At 44.8% G+C, this 16,078-nt stretch overlaps 1 protein-coding gene across 1 annotated transcript in view; it reads left to right on the top strand.

Annotated features, from left to right (window-relative positions):
* The first annotated feature begins 3,267 nt into the window (after window positions 1–3,267).
* LOC136588296 (protein-glutamine gamma-glutamyltransferase E-like) overlaps window positions 3,268–16,078 on the top strand; it is a 50,269-nt gene continuing 37,458 nt past the window's right edge. The window contains exons 1-4 of the mRNA XM_066587401.1: window positions 3,268–3,468; window positions 11,629–11,802; window positions 11,974–12,216; window positions 13,137–13,255. Of these exons, the coding sequence (XP_066443498.1) occupies window positions 3,462–3,468; window positions 11,629–11,802; window positions 11,974–12,216; window positions 13,137–13,255 (543 nt within the window). The 5' untranslated portion in view covers window positions 3,268–3,461. The remainder of the gene's footprint in view (window positions 3,469–11,628; window positions 11,803–11,973; window positions 12,217–13,136; window positions 13,256–16,078) is intronic.

The following is a 16,078-nucleotide window of genomic DNA, read 5'->3' as shown; positions in this document are numbered from 1 at the left end:
GTGTAGCAAAAGTAGACAAGATATCAAAGGAAGTGGAGAAATTTCTCTAGTGGAGGGTCACGTGATATAGATAGAAAACGAAGAACGTAGCTAGACCAGGTACAGGGAACCTATTAGAAAATGACTTATTGTGATGATGTACATTAGTTTTTAAAATATTAGTCTGTGCTTGAAATACCCATTAACCCCTTAACGACTGCTGATACACCTTTTGATGGTCTGTATTGGTGGTCTCTTTATGAAGAGAGTTCGCGCAGTGATCTCCCTCCATACATCACAGCTGCCAGTTGTTTCTTAGAGCCAACCCTCGGCAGCAACAGCTTAGATCAGCTGCGCGGCTGATCAGAACTGCTAACCCTTGTAATGCCGCTGTCAATTCTGACAGCAGCATTTAAATCCCCCAAACAATGTTCATGGGTCCCGTAAAGCCCCCCGCGATGAGATCGCAGGAAGCCGTGCAGGTGTCACGGCAGCTAGGGGCCTTCTGAAAGGCCCCAGGGATGTCGTACCAGAATGCCTATCAAGCCATTCCTGTAGGTTGCTGTCCCCTCTGGGGATTAAACAAAAAAAAAGTAAATGTAAGAATAAAGTTTTACCAATTATTTAAAAAAAAGTAATAAAAGTTAAAAAAAACTTTTGCCATATTTATAATAAAAGAATCTAAGTAAAAAAACAATACATATTTGGTATTGCTGCATCTGTGAAAGTCCGATCTATCAAAGTAACGCATTATTTACCCCGGACGGTGAACGTCATCCGAAAAAAAAAATAAAGAATGCCAGAAATGCGCTTTTTTGCTCTTCCTGTCTCTAAGAAAAAGTGCAATAAAAAGCGATCAAAAACCTGTACGTATTCCAAAATGGTACCAATGGTTCAGTATTAGAAGGTTATGGCGGAATTTATGAAGCGCAGTGAGTAAATGTGCACCATTTTTGCTATCAGACTGACATCACAAAGTGACTTGATGTTGCCATTCACACCTAGGCAAAATCTCTGCCCCCCAGGATGCAGTGTATTACAGGGGTTTTACTTGAATTACAACCCAGTAATTTTGCAATGATTGTTTTTGGGACAATGATATCTGACAAGAATGAATACTAATGCCTACCCTTCTTCTTGGTGAGCTCAAGAGTCTTCACAGAAGATACTAAAAGCGCCACCATGAACCTCCAAGCATTTCTGAAATTAGTACATTTCTACACAAATTACAAGCTGGAATAAGACTTGCACTTTGGGTGAAATACCCTGTACTTGTCTACAAAGTCCCGTTATACCATCAGTGCACTGGCCTACTGGCTGCATAACTTTTGCCTTCTAGTGTTAATTGAGTTGCTATGTTAAATCATCTCCTTGGTTATGAAGTTTGTATTTCATGCTACATGCTATAGGTGGCACTGCAGAGGTATTGTTCCATCTTACCATTTGCATTCAGGAGCATGGATGGTCTGTCTTATAAGTCTCCTCACACACCTTCTAGGTGTTCTCTCGTTAAATAAAAATTATACCCTTCCAGTCCTACATCTATAGGCCTCTAACTAGCCAAGCCAGAACCCTGCTGCACACTGATGAGGGTCAATCACCCTGAAACCGCTGCCTGCGTATGATATTCTGCCTTTGGCTTACAATTCCTAGTAATTGTTACAAGACTTGCTTAAAAAGTCTGACACTGACTTGAAGAAATGCTGCCTTCCAATAGATGGTGCTGCAGAGGTATTGTTCAATCGTCCCATTTTCATGCTACATGTGATATATGTTTAGAATTTTATATACGTACTCTATAAGGTTATAATAGAGGATGAATCTGCATTAATCCATCATACAGATCATTTATTTATCTGCATTTCTTTCTCAGCAAACATTAATGTCTCAAGAGAGCCATATCTCCTACTCATACCCAACATATTTCCACATTTTTAGCTATTATAGAATTGAAATCTTAGGTATAATGGAGATGTGGGGAAATAAAAATTTTGTTACATTGTAGTTTGATTTTGACAAGCTCTTCTGTAATGATCATGGAGGAAGAGCAGTCTGATTGTTGTAATCCTCTGTTGAGGAATGTCTTATCTATAATTCTAGTATAAGTGCAAGAATGTACTTACCATAAGAGGAGTCCATACAGTTTCTATAGAAAGATAGAAGGCCCAACTGAGGTTGGTTTCATCCCTCTTGCTATTGGGTGGTGATAACCTACAATGGACTTTTGTCTCTATGGGCAATTCAATTCTAGCAAGCAAAGAAGGGGGATTGGCAGAACAGTTATGAAAAAAGCATGGGGGAGGAAAAACAAGCACCATAAAGGATGGCCCAAATTTGGTAAGTACTATTGGGACCTCTTTGCTCTATCTACTGAACATCTTTTATGCTCTGTCTTCCATTGTCATGTGTCATCCTAGAAGCATCTCTGCCTTAGCTACATGTCCCAATAGGGACTATAAGCCATGTCTCTCAAAGTGTGAGGTGCCCGGTAGTCATTGGAGAGATGCAGCCACGGAGGCAGGTTTGACAGAAATGACTATAAAGTGGTAAAAAGTAAATTGAGACATGTTTTTAACTTTAGCATGGTCTTGCACTACGGATGGTAAAGATACGTAGCAGCATCAAAGGTGTAAAATAAATGTTCTTTATTGCTCCATGTTAAAAACAGAACAGGCAACATTTCGACATCTAGTCTTTGTCAAGCCAGGCTTGACAAAGACTAGATGTCGAAACATTGCCTGTTCTGCCTTTAACATGGAGCAATAAAGAAGTACATTTATTTTACACCATTGATGCTGCTACGTATCCCTACAATTTGGTGGACATTGGATGGACCAGAGGTCCATGGTCCCAGTGGAAGTGGCTTTGCATGAGCTTGAATATCTTCACCCCTGCAAGATTGGCAAATATATTGAGTGCTGCTGGAATGTGTTTGTGCCCTACGGATGGTAAGACACAGACATCACCTTGGTCTATCTGGTGAGGCCCTAGTATAAAAAGTTTTAGAAGGTCTGGACTGTAGCACACAAAGATCACAAAGTTTTGTATTGCTAGACTGGGTTGTCATATGACAAATACTAAATTACATCTCCATAAACTGCAAAACAAACATAAGAAGAAAACACACAATGTTGTTAATGTATTCCTCTGCATTAAAGATCCTCCCTTTTAGATTCCTCCGTATGATTCAGATGTCACTTTAAGGTTCTTCCCTTTATGACTGTACCTCTCTAACCCGCAGACCTGCTGAACAGGTAATTCGTAATCCACAAAATCATCAGTGCAGAAAAACACATTTCCATACAAATCATTTCCGGGGACCGAGTTTTCAGGAAGTCAGTACAGGTTAGGATCTCCTCCCAGAATTCGTCATTGACTTACTCTTCAGCTGCGTATCAATAGTGGTATAGCTGCATTCTGATGATACGAAGATCGAAGACACTTGTATATCATCAATAGTCTTCTCCTGAGAACACATCATCATGGCAGGTGAGTAAATGGAGCATTTTCTATGCCTGCGCTTAAGTTGCATGTTAATTACTGCATATTTAATCTATACTTACAAGGTCTGGGCATGAAACTATGATTATTATATGTTATAAGGACAAGCATTGTGTCAATGGGCATTACTCCTGTCTTGATGAAAGGGTGTATACAATTTCTGATTATAGGGTTAAAAAACTAGCTCATAGACTACAACTAGAGATGAGCGAACGTACTCGTCCGAGCTTGATACTCGTTCGAGTATTAGCGTGTTCGAGATGCTCGTTACTCGTGACGAGTACCACGCGATGTTCGAGTTACTTTCACTTTCATCTCTGAGACGTTAGAGCGCTTTTCTGACAAATAGAAAGACAGGGAAGGCAATACAACTTCCCCCTGCGACGTTCAAGCCCTATAACACCCCCCTGCAGTGAGTGGCTGGCGAGATCAGGTGTCACCCGAGTATAAAAATCGGCCCCTCCCGCGGCTCGCCTCAGATGCGTTCTGACATAGAGGTGGGAAAGTGGTATCTTGGTGGAGTTGCTATAGGGAGAGTGTTAGGAGTTATTTTAGGCTTCAAGAACCCCAACGGTCCTTCTTAGGGCCACATCTAACTGTGTGCAGTACTGTGGAGGCTGCTTTTTGCAGTGTTGCACATTTTTTTTTTGTATATCGGCCATGCAGAGCATTGCGCCCTGCAGTAATACTCCAGGGCCAGAAGTGGTGGTGAGGCAGGGACAGAAGACATATATTGTGAGGCAGGGACAGAACACATATATTGTGAGGCAGGGACAGAAGACATATTTATTGAATATAGGCAGTGGGCCTTTGCAAAAACATTTGGGGAAAAAAATCTATTTGGGCTGTCTGTGACTGCCCTCAGTGTTCTGGGTCTGTGCTGGGTGTAGTAGTCCTCCTAATTCATATGCAGCCAGCTAAGTGTTACAGCAGGCTTGCGCAAAATTATTTCCTGGCTCTGTGTTGGCTGTTAAATCACCGCTGTATTCCAGTCCACAGTGCAACACTCTGCAGTTATTTGACATACTCCAGGGCCAGTAGCGGTGACGCAGAGAGAGAAGAGATATATTTATTGAATATAGGCAGTGGGCCTTTGCAAAAACATTTGGGGAAAAAAATCTATTTGGGCTGCCTGTGACTGTCCTCAGTGTTCTGGGTCTGTGCTGGGTGTAGTAGTCCTCCTAATTCATACGCAGCCAGCTAAGTGTTACAGCAGGCTTGCGCAAAATTATTTCCTGGCTCTGTGTTGGCTGTTAAATCACCGCTGTATTCCAGTCCACAGTGCACAGGCTTGTGCAAAATTATTTCCTGGCGTTCCGTAAGCGAAGTCAGCCTCCAACCACAGCGTTCTGTTTCTGCACTACTGCTAATACACCATGCTGAGGGGTAGGGGTAGGCCTATAGGACGTGGACGCGGGCGAGGACGCGGAGGCCCAAGTCAGGGTGTGGGCACAGGCCGAGCCAGTGCGGTGGCCTGGGGTAGAGGCAGGGCCAGACCGAATAATCCACCAACTGTTTCCCAAAGCGCCCCCTCGCACCATGCCACCCTGCAGAGGTCAAGGTGCTCTACGGTGTGGCAGTTTTTCACAGAGATGCCTGACGATCGACGAACAGTGGTGTGCAACCTTTGTCACGCCAAGATCAGCTGGGGAGCCACCACCACCAGCATGCGCAGGCATATGATGGCCAAGCACCCCACAAGGTGGGACGAAGGCCGTTCACCGCCTCCGGTTTGCTCCACTGCCTCTCCCCCTGTGCCCCAACCTGCCACTGAGATCCAACCCCCCTCTGAGGACACAGGCACTACCATCTCCTGGCCTGCACCCACACCCTCACCTCATCGGCCCCATCCAGCAATGTCTCTCAGCGCAGTATCCAGATGTCGCTAGCGCCACTGTTTGAGCGCAAGCGCAAGTACGCCGCCACGCACCCACACGCTCAAGCGTTAAACGTGCACATTGCCAAATTGATCAGCCTGGAGTTGCTGCCGTATAGGCTTGTGGAAACGGAGGCTTTCAAAAGCATGATGGCGGCGGCGGCCCCGCGCTACTCGGTTCCCAGTTGCAACTACTTTTCCCGATGTGCCATCCCAGCCCTGCACGACCACGTCTCCCGCAACATTGTACGCGCCCTCACCAACGCGGTTACTGCCAAGGTCCACTTAACAACAGACACGTGGACAAGCACTGGCGGGCAGGGCCACTACATCTCCCTGACGGCACATTGGGTGAATTTAGTGGAGGCTGGGACAGAGTCAGAGCCTGGGACCGCTCACAGCCTACCCACCCCCAGAATTGCGTGCCCTAGCTCGGTGGTGGTATCTGCGGCGGTGTATGCTTCCTCCACTAAACCACTCTCCTCCTCCTCCTACGCAACCTCTGTCTCCTAATCAAGATGTGTCAGCAGCAGCACGTCGCCAGCAGTCGCTGTCGCGCGGCACGGCAGCACAGCGGTGGGCAAGCGTCAGCAGGCCGTGCTGAAACTACTCAGCTTAGGAGAGAAGAGGCACACGGCCCACGAACTGCTGTAGGGTCTGACAGAGCAGACCGACCGCTGGCTTGCGCCGCTGAGCCTCAAACCGGGCATGGTCGTGTGTGACAACGGCCGTAAGCTGGTGGTGGCTCTGCAGCTCGGCAGCCTCACGCACGTGCCATGCCTGGCCCATGTCTTTAATTTGGTGGTTCAGCGCTTTCTGAAAAGCTACCCACACTTGTCATACCTGCTCGGAAAGGTGCGCCGGGTCATCGCACATTTCCGCAACTCCAAGATGGACGCTGCCACCCTGCGGTCCCTGCAACATCGGTTTCATCTGCCAGTGCACCGATTGCTGTGCGACGTGCCCACACAGTGGAACTCTATGCTCCATATGTTGGCCAGGCTCTATGAGCAGCGTAGAGCTATTGCGGAATACCAACTCCAACATGGGCGGCGTAGTGGGAGTCAGCCTCCTCAATTATTTTCAGAAGAGTGGGCCTGGTTGGCAGCCATCTGCCAGGTCCTTGGAAACTTTGAGGAGTCTACCCAGATGGTGAGCGGGGATGCTGCAATCATTAGCGTCACCATTCCTCTGCTATGCCTCTTGAGAAGTTCCCTGCAAAGCATAAAGGCAGATGCTTTGCACTCGGAAACGGAGGCGGGGGAAGACAGTATGTCGCTGGATAGTCAGAGCACCCTCATGTCTATATCTCAGCGCGTTGAGGAGGAGGAGGAGGGGGAGAAGCATGAGGAGGAGGGGGAAGAGACAGCTTGGCCCACTGCTGAGGGTACACATGCTGCTTGCCTGTCATACTTTCAGCGTGTATGGCCAGAGGAGGAGAAGGAGGAGGGGGAGGAGCATGAGGAGGAGGGGGAAGAGACAGCTTGGCCCACTGCTGAGGGTACACATGCTGCTTGCCTGTCATCCTTTCAGCGTGTATGGCCAGAGGAGGAGGAGGAGGATCCTGAAAGTGATTTTCCTAGTGAGGACAGCCATGTGTTGCATACAGGTACCCTGGCACACATGGCTGACTTCTTGTTTGGATGCCTTTCTCATGACCCTCGCGTTACACGCATTCTGGCCACTACGGATTACTGGGTGTACACACTGCTCGACCCCCGGTATAAGGAGAACCTTTCCACTCTCATTCCCGAAGAGGAAAGGGGTTCGAGAAGCATGTACAGCGCAGGCAGGGGTCCATTATCCAAGGCCTTTGCCAGCTTTCTGACTCCCCAGCAAGACTGTGTCACCGGTCCCCAGTCAAGGCTGAGTTGGCGGGAGCACTGTAAAAGGATGGTGAGGGAGTACATAGCCGATCGCACGACCGTCCTCAGTGACGCCTCTGCCCCCTACAACTACTGGGTGTCGAAGCTGGACACGTGGCCTGAACTCGCGCTGTATGCCCTGGAGGTGCTTGCTTGTCCTGCGGCTAGCGTCTTGTCAGAGAGTGTGTTTAGTGTGGCTGGGGGAATCATCACGGATAAGCGTACCCACCTGTCAACCGACAGTGCCGACAGGCTAACACTCATCAAGATGAACAAAGCCTGGATTTCCCCAGACTTCTCTCCTTCACCAGCGGACAGCAGCGATACCTAAGCAATACGTAGGCTGCACCCGCGGATGGTTAAGATAAACACAAGAAAAAGCATTAAAAAGTTATTGAAGATGCAAGAACAAGTTCTTTATCGCAGCTTATTTAAAGTGTTAAGTGTCAAGTTAATCTTTGCTCCATTCGTATGCTATTAGGAGTTTCTGAGTTAATACAGATGGTTTTCCTGTTTAGAATCCTCTTTTCCTGGCCAGAATGCAGAACTGTGACAAAGAATGTCTCATTACACAAACAGCCTATTGATTTGAATAGACACTGTGTTATGCTGTATTTGCCCTGTCGTGGTGCCTTAGGGTAACTGAACACTTAGGGGTCCTTCACACAAGCCTGTGGTGACAGCATATTATGCATGCAGGGTTTTGCGCATGTAATACACTGTACCAATCTGCTATAGGCTCCCATGTTGCTGCTCACAGATATTGCATGAAATATGTGTGCTAGAAAGATCGCAGCATGTTCTATCTTGGCGAATATACACGTTGTAGCATTTTTGGCGCTGGGGTTGCATCCACGGGTGTAGTATCCACAGGTCTAGAGAATGGTCAAGGAAAGCCAGGGGTCAGTATCAGGAGGTCTCATGTTGCAGTAAAAATGGAGGAGGCAGGTAGCGTTGTCAGGAAGGAAGCCAGAGGTTGGTCTCAGGAAGTCTTGTTGAAATAGCAGAGGAGTAGGCAGGAGTGAAACTTGATCAAGGCTGTGGAGCACAATAATCACAAGCTGGTGCACTGGCAGGGTCAGGCTTTTATAATGAGCCTAATTAGGAACAGAGGCGGGGTTAGGACAGGGGTTGGGTTTACAGGATCTGGGAACAAGGCAAAGAGCCATGTAGCGGAACTGTCCAAGGGCTGGATGGCTCAGCAGAGACAGTTACTGACTGGAGTGCAGAAGGTCCCAGGTTTGATCCCTGACAAATGTAAAGATAGTGTGTTCAATGTCATTGTGTACTTGCTGCATGATTCGTGTGTGTCATTTTTTGGAGGAATGTCTGTGCCAGATAATCAGGCTGTGAAAAGGGCCTTTACTCTAAACATGTAAAAATGATCTCCACCCACTAATATGTACCCATTCTATCCCGGCTAATTTTCCTAACCTAGATGATTATCACCCATGTATAAATGATGCATGTCAATAAGGTAGAGAAATAAATAATCACTGAAAACGGAAAATGCACTACCTCAGCATTCCAAAAGCCAAATTGCCAAATGAGGGAGCCAATTACACCTGTGGAGTACACCAATGAGACAGCCACTCACACAACCTCCTAATGTAGGTAGATCGGGGTGGCTGCTTAGTGTATACTCCTAATACAGAGTAGTTGATACAGGGTGCCAGACCTTCTGATACATGTAACACCATGCAGGCTAGCAACCTATTAGTGATGCCATATCAGTTTGGTGGGCTGCCCTGCACCTCAAAAAGTGAATCACATTGGTACTGCCCCCCCCCCCCCCCCGTTCCCTCAGGCTCCCTGGTGTCTAGAAGCCACACTGCATGTGAATAATACATAATAAATGTGAGTTATTAGATGGATTTTGGCCAAAATACATGAGCTCACAAGCCAATCTTCAAGGGTGCTCGCTTTTTGTGAGTCCCTACACTAATATAAATGTATCACAGAAAGGGAAATATAAAAACAATAATTGAAAATGACCATATACTTACTGATACAGGAGGGCAGATATCTGCACCACCTCAGCATGCAGGCAGCCAAAGTGGCAAATGAGGGAGCCAGTTACACCTGTGGAGGACACCGATGAGGCAGCCACTTACACAACCTCCTAATATAGAGGTTTTTTTTATATTTCCCTTTTTGTGATATATTTAAGGTAGATATATACATCTAAAACTAAAAAATGGGGTATTTTGGGCTCAGTGCTATAACAACATCCTACATAACACTATGTTCATATATTTGGCATCGTTATACAAAGTATAAATAGAGGATTCATTATAGTTGGTAATATAATTAAATAAACCAACTACCTTGGAACAGAATATGAATAAAGACTTTTTCTCTAAATACGACGTACAAAATGAAAAGATATCAGATCAAATGTGGAACAATAAAAAAGCTCTATGAGTGCAGCACAAAAGGGAAAAATGAGAAGCCCAAGAAATCGAAAAGCCAAGAAGCCCTGACATATGTTTCTGAACAAATCCCCAAAAAATCCCGACTGATTCCATTGACGTGCCAGGTCCCAAAACAGCCCCAATCATGAAAGAGTTAAATAAAGTTCATCATGCAATCCTTCTTTGTTCTGCAAGATTTATTGTAACATCTAAGTAAAGGAAAGTCTGAAACATTGAATAATCCACAAACAAATAATTCACTAAAGCAAATAAGCAGGATAAGTTCAGGCAACAATGCAATCGCTGTCTTACGTTACCTTTAACTCTTTCCAATCCACTGTCTGATGTCTAAAGACATTATGATTTAAGGCTGCACAGCTTCGATATTGGAAGACAATTATTGGGGTTCTTTTTCTGTATATTGCTAGCCTCTCTGCTGTTGGAGCCTATCCAACGTGTCACCTCAGGCAGTACTGGCTTTAGCCAGCAGATAGCGCCATTTTATAATGGAAGAAAAAGAGTAAGCCCCCTAGGAAAATCAGGATACAAATTGGATTGGAAAGGGTTAAGTTGGATGATTATAGGGTGCCAAAGCTTCTGCAGCCATCCCACAGACTATCGCTCCTGTACTTTCACACAAGAACAATAGTCATTCAGAAGATGAAGGTGGAGGTGGAGGTCTTCATCATCATCAATGAAATGCAGGAACCTCTGGCTGTCACAAAAGAAGTGGAATACTGGTCTACTGTGCGGGGTTGCTTAAGAACACATCATCTACATATGCAAGTCATCAGAAAAAAATCTTTACATGTAGCCTGTTCAGAAAGGAAAATATTTTAAGTACGCTGCACAACACATATATCAGCACAGGCATTTTAGAATCAAGTCCCTTGGGTTCAGTCAAATTCTTGGCTACAATCATATGTGTATGTGGAAAATATAAAGCATGAACAGAAGTATTTCAAGAAAATAACACCTAATGAACACATAATGTACCAGGGGTTCTCCAGTGGTCCCTGGTTAAGAGACAGTAATGAGCACCAAAGGTCCTACAGAAGACAACCCCATGTAGAGTTGACCTTTGAGCCAATATCTTGCCTATAGGATCTATTTTAGTGTTTCTCAACTCTAGTTCTCAAGTTCCCCCAAGAGATCAGCTTTTCCTTACGTAGGTGATGCAATTATCAGAGTCACAGAAAGTGCCAAAGGTGTACTCTCTATAGGATATCCTCATATCATGACCTGCTGAGGGTACTTGAGGACTGGAGTTATCAACTTATGGGTTGATTAATAAATAGCCTCTTAGTCTTTATTAATGACTGAACTCCCCAGAAGACCTGTGCTCTTGAGGATGCTCTAACCCAGTCATATAGCCATCACAATTTGGCCCCTATCAAATTTGCGCAGAAAATTATGCTCGACCGTGTGTTACGTCTGAGCCAGACACCAAAACAGCTCGTCCAGACCAGACATAATAGTTCTCCAGATATATATACTTTGTAAAAGCTCAAAGAACAAAGCTCACAATAATGAAACTAAACAATGGGAAAGGAAAATCCCACCCTGACCAACTAATAAGAGAAAACCCTGCCTAAAAGCACCCAATGCTAACATACGGAAATGGGGGGCAACGTGAACTGTCCCTAGATCGAAAAGGAGATGTCGTTAGTCACATGTAAATAATAATGATAACACAACAGTAAGGAAGCAGATGTTACACCAGATCATTGCACTATGTTACACCATGTTTCTTGCTTCCAAAGCAAAAAATGTAATACCATTTGCTTCCAACATATAAACTTCAAGAACTGACTGTATAAATCCTTCGTAATATAGTCCACCCCTTGACAGGTCCCATTTTAACAAAAAATATACATTATATATCCGGTTTTCCAGATGAACTACCTGAATAAGCAAGTCTGTTGCCCATGACTTATGATGTATTATGATTACATGTACTTAATGCTGGATTCTATGCGCTTTTTCTTTCTAGCCCTAAAGCTGAAGAATTTCAGTATGGAAAAGGCGTCAAACATGAAGGCGCACAGAACCAACTACTTCAACAGCAACAAACTCATCCTCAGAAGAGGGCAAGAATTTAAAATCAAGCTTCACTTCAATAGACCCATCCAGAATGGAGAGAAGATGGAATTCATTGCCAGCACAGGTTACAATGCATGTTATGTTTTATCTTTTGAGATGTTGCCTCCATGTTCAGCCATTTTTTCTTTATCAGTCTTACGTAATACCCCAGATGACTCTTATTTTAAGTATTTTCCTACAACCTGAATATGTTGCTCTTATTTCCAAATTAGTAGTTCTGTCTACTTTTTGATAGGCCCGGCCCCCGCGGAATCGGACAACACACTTGCTGTCTTCCAACTCTCTGGATCTAAAAATGGCAATGTCTGGACTGCTGTGAAAGACTCCAGTTCATCTACTGAAGTGAAGATCACTATAAAGACTCCTTCAAGTGCACCAATCGGTCATTACAAAATGAGTCTATACGTCTTCTCTAAGAATAAGAAGAATTACTTCAAATTAAATGATATCATACTATTGTTTAATCCTTGGGCAAAAGGTAAGTTTGCAATGTATTTTAATCTGATTTCCTACTATATACTACAATCTAAAATGACCTTTACATGGACCAATAATTGCTAGAATAATCGTTGAAACGAGCTACTGTCAGACCGTGTACACATGGCCCCTGACAGGGCACTGAGCCAGAAATCGCTCAGTAGGGAACATGTGTGTTTTACAGGTATAGGGTTTGTGTGGAGTGGGATCAGATGCTGATCCCATTACAAAATGTCTGTTGGGCTGTGTCATTAAGGGGATAGAAACACTTCTTCAGATTAAGCTGATCATTGTAAGCCTCCCTGTCATCAGATTATTGTAAAGGAACACCTGTAATAAAGAGAAAAGGTCCAAAGCTGGCAACCTCTTTAAAATGGTTGTTCCGCTTCTAGGTGTTTTGCTGCAGGAAGCAGACAGCTCTGTACATTACATAGTGGCCAGGCTTGGTACTACAGGCTGAGTTCTTATAAAGTGAATGGTACTCAACCTGCCACACCAATCCAAGCCACTGTGCAATGTATGGCAAATCACCTAGAAGCAAGACAACCTCTTTAAGTAACATTGTCTCATAAATACAACCCCTATCCATATGCCATGTTAGGGTATATGAACACCATAGAGTTGTGTATGAGCGGCTCCTGTTTTAATGGACTTCAGCTGTCTTTGTATTACAAGAACGGATTTTCATCATATAATACCAAACAGTGCCATGTAACTCTATATTTCATGCCACTGGCTTTCTGCAGCAAATCAGCTATTTGCCAGGGGTACCAGGGGCAGCAACTTACCACCCTGGAACCAAATTGAAAAAAAGAGTTGTCGCTGACGAGACAACGGCTTTAATTCAGAGTCCCCCAGGCAATAGGAGGCTTAAGGGTATTGATCAAGTAAAATATATTCATGTACAATCTTTCTTTTCAGATGACGTTGTGTATTTGGAACAGGAAAAGGAAAGGTTTGAATATGTTTTAAATGACAACGGAATCATTTTTTATGGTCTCACAGATTTCATTAAACCATCAGCATGGAATTATGGGCAAGTAAGTGGAATTTAACCTTTTTTTAATGGTTATAAAAATTAGTTTATGTTTCTAATTGTTTTATACCATGATGAGAACAACTTTCCCACTGTAGAATGGCTGCCATTGTGTCAACTCATAAAATGTTCTCCATTGATCACTATTTTTATGTACCACATCGTATGGATTGTAGATTAACAGGGTCTAGAAAACTTGATTTCAAAGTAATCCGCTTATTGTTGGTGAACTCCTATGCAGAAATTTGGATGCACCTAAGAGTTGGAGCATAGATGCAAAAAATGAACAATAACTTTACTCAGTGAAATAGGGCTGATGGATTTCAGCACTAATTAATTTTCATGAACAAGTACCCAAATGCTCAGTTCCTCGTTATTCGAGTCATAAAATTCGAGAGCTATATTCGAGTAACGAACCCCATTGACTTCAACGGGAGACTTGAGTATTATTGTATGGGACCCGCCGGTTGCCTGCCTGCCTGTCTCTTTCTCTCATTCTCTCTCTCTCTCTCTCTCTCTCTCTCTCTTTCTCTCTCTCTCTCAGCACAGTGTAGTTGATTACAATGCAATGCTATTTGTAGATCAAATCACAAGGTCGTGGACTAAAAATGGAGCCTAATTGTACTATGGACAGGTGGGTGGGAGCAAGTGATATGGATGGAGAGCAAAACAAAACAGTAGTACTACAAGATGCAGCATGCTAGAGCATGGGGACTGGTGTGATGATCAACATTTCCCCACATCACCTGACACTGTCATACAGCCCTCTGTAATAGTAGTTTTCTTGCTCCAAATGTATTTCAGGTTTTATTTAATCTCTTTTTCCTACTTATGTCTTGGAGTAAATGTAATAAACAATGGCACGCATAGCCTGCACTTCTCTGTGTGAAAAACGCACATGAACTTCTTCCTGTCACTGCAGAAAACCTTGAGTGGCCATGTTTCAGAAATTCCTCAGTGTGTAATGTGCCACAGGAGCGACGGTGCCCAGAATCTTTATACTTATATAAGAAGATTCTGTGCACTGCCACTCCCATGGCTTCTCTGAATGTAGTAGTGAAGTAAGTAGCTGTAGTAAGCTATTCATACTTACTATACATATACTATAGTGAATACACTATAAATAGAGATGAGCGAACACCAAAATGTTCGGGTGTTCGTTATTCGGAACGAACTTCCCGTGATGCTCGAGGGTTCGTTTCGAACAACGAACCCCATTGAAGTCAATGGGCGACCAGAACATTTTTGTATTTCGCCGATGCTCGCTAAGGTTTTCATGTGTGAAAATCTGGGCAATTCAGGAAAGTGATGGGAATGACACAGTGACGGATAGGGCAGGCGAGGGGCTACGTGTTGGGCTGCATCTCAAGTTCACAGGTCCCACTATTAAGCCACAATACCGGCAAGAGTGGGCCCCCCCCCTCCCAACAACTTTTACTTCTGAAAAGCCCTCATTAGCATGGCATACCTTTGCTAAGCACCACACTACCTCCAACAAAGCACAATCACTGCCTGCATGACACTCCACTGACACTTCTCCTGGGTTACATGCTGCCCAACCGCCCCCCCCCCCCCCCCCCCCCCACAGCGCACACCAAAGTGTCCCTGGGCAGCCTTCAGCTGCCCTCATGCCACACCACGCTCATGTCTATTTAGAATTGCGTCTGCCATGACGAGGGACCGCAGGCACACACTGCAGAGGTTGGCACGGCTAGGCAGCGACCCTCTTTAAAAGTGGCGGAGCGATAGCCCACAATGCTGTACAGAAGCAATGAGAAATAGAATCCTGTGCCACCGCCATCAGGAGCTGCACACGTGGGCATAGCAATGGGGAACCTATGTGCCACACACTATTCATTCTGTCAAGGTGTCTGCATGCCCCAGTCAGACCGGGCTTTTTAATTCATAGACACAGGCAGGTACAACTCCCTATTGTGAAGTCCCTGTCGACCCACAGCATGGGTGGCTCCCTGGAACCCACCGGCGGTACACAGAAATATCCCATTGCATTGCCCAACACAGCTGAGGTAGTAATGTCGTGCTTAATGCAGGTGGGCTTCGGCCCACACTGCATGCCCCAGTCTGACTGGGGTTCTTTATAAGTGTACAGATGTAGTAAAAACTCCGTGTGCACCTACAGCATGGGTGGGTGCCAGGAAGCCACCGGCGGTACACAAAAATATCCCATTGCATTGCCCAACACAGCTGAGGTAACGTCAGCTGTAATGCAGGTGGCCTAAAAATTAATTTGATTACACTGTAGGCGAGGGCCCACAAAAATTGCTGTATCAACAGTACTAATGTACATCCCAAAAATTGGCCATGGCCAGCCAAGAGGGCAGGTGAAACCCATTAATCGCTTTGGTTAATGTGGCTTAAGTGGTAACTAGGCCTGGAGGCAGCCCAGTGTAACGAAAAATTGGTTCAAGTTAAAGTTCCAATGCTTTTAAGCGCATTGAAACTTATAAAAATTGTTCTGAAAAATTATTTGAGTGAGCCTTGTGGCCCTAAGAAAAATTGCCCGTTCAGCGTGATTACGTGAGGTTTCAGGAGGAGGAGCAGGAGGAATATTAGACACAGATTGATGAAGCAGAAATGTCCCCGTTTTGGATGGTGAGAGAGAACGTAGCTTCCATCCGCGGGTGCAGCCTACGTATTGCTTACGTATCGCTGCTGTCCGCTGGTGGAGAACAGAAGTCTGGGGAAATCCAGCCTTTGTTCATCTTGATGAGTGTTGGCCTGTCGGCACTGTCGGTTGACAAGCGGCTACGCTTATCTGTGATGATTCCCCCAGCTGCACTAAACACCCTCTCCGACAACACGCTAG

Source organism: Eleutherodactylus coqui, chromosome 13 (genome assembly GCF_035609145.1).
Source record: "Eleutherodactylus coqui strain aEleCoq1 chromosome 13, aEleCoq1.hap1, whole genome shotgun sequence".
NCBI lineage: Eukaryota > Metazoa > Chordata > Amphibia > Anura > Eleutherodactylidae > Eleutherodactylus > Eleutherodactylus coqui.
The sequence above is the reverse complement of the archived record's forward strand: the minus strand, read 5'-3'. Positions and strand labels throughout refer to the sequence as shown.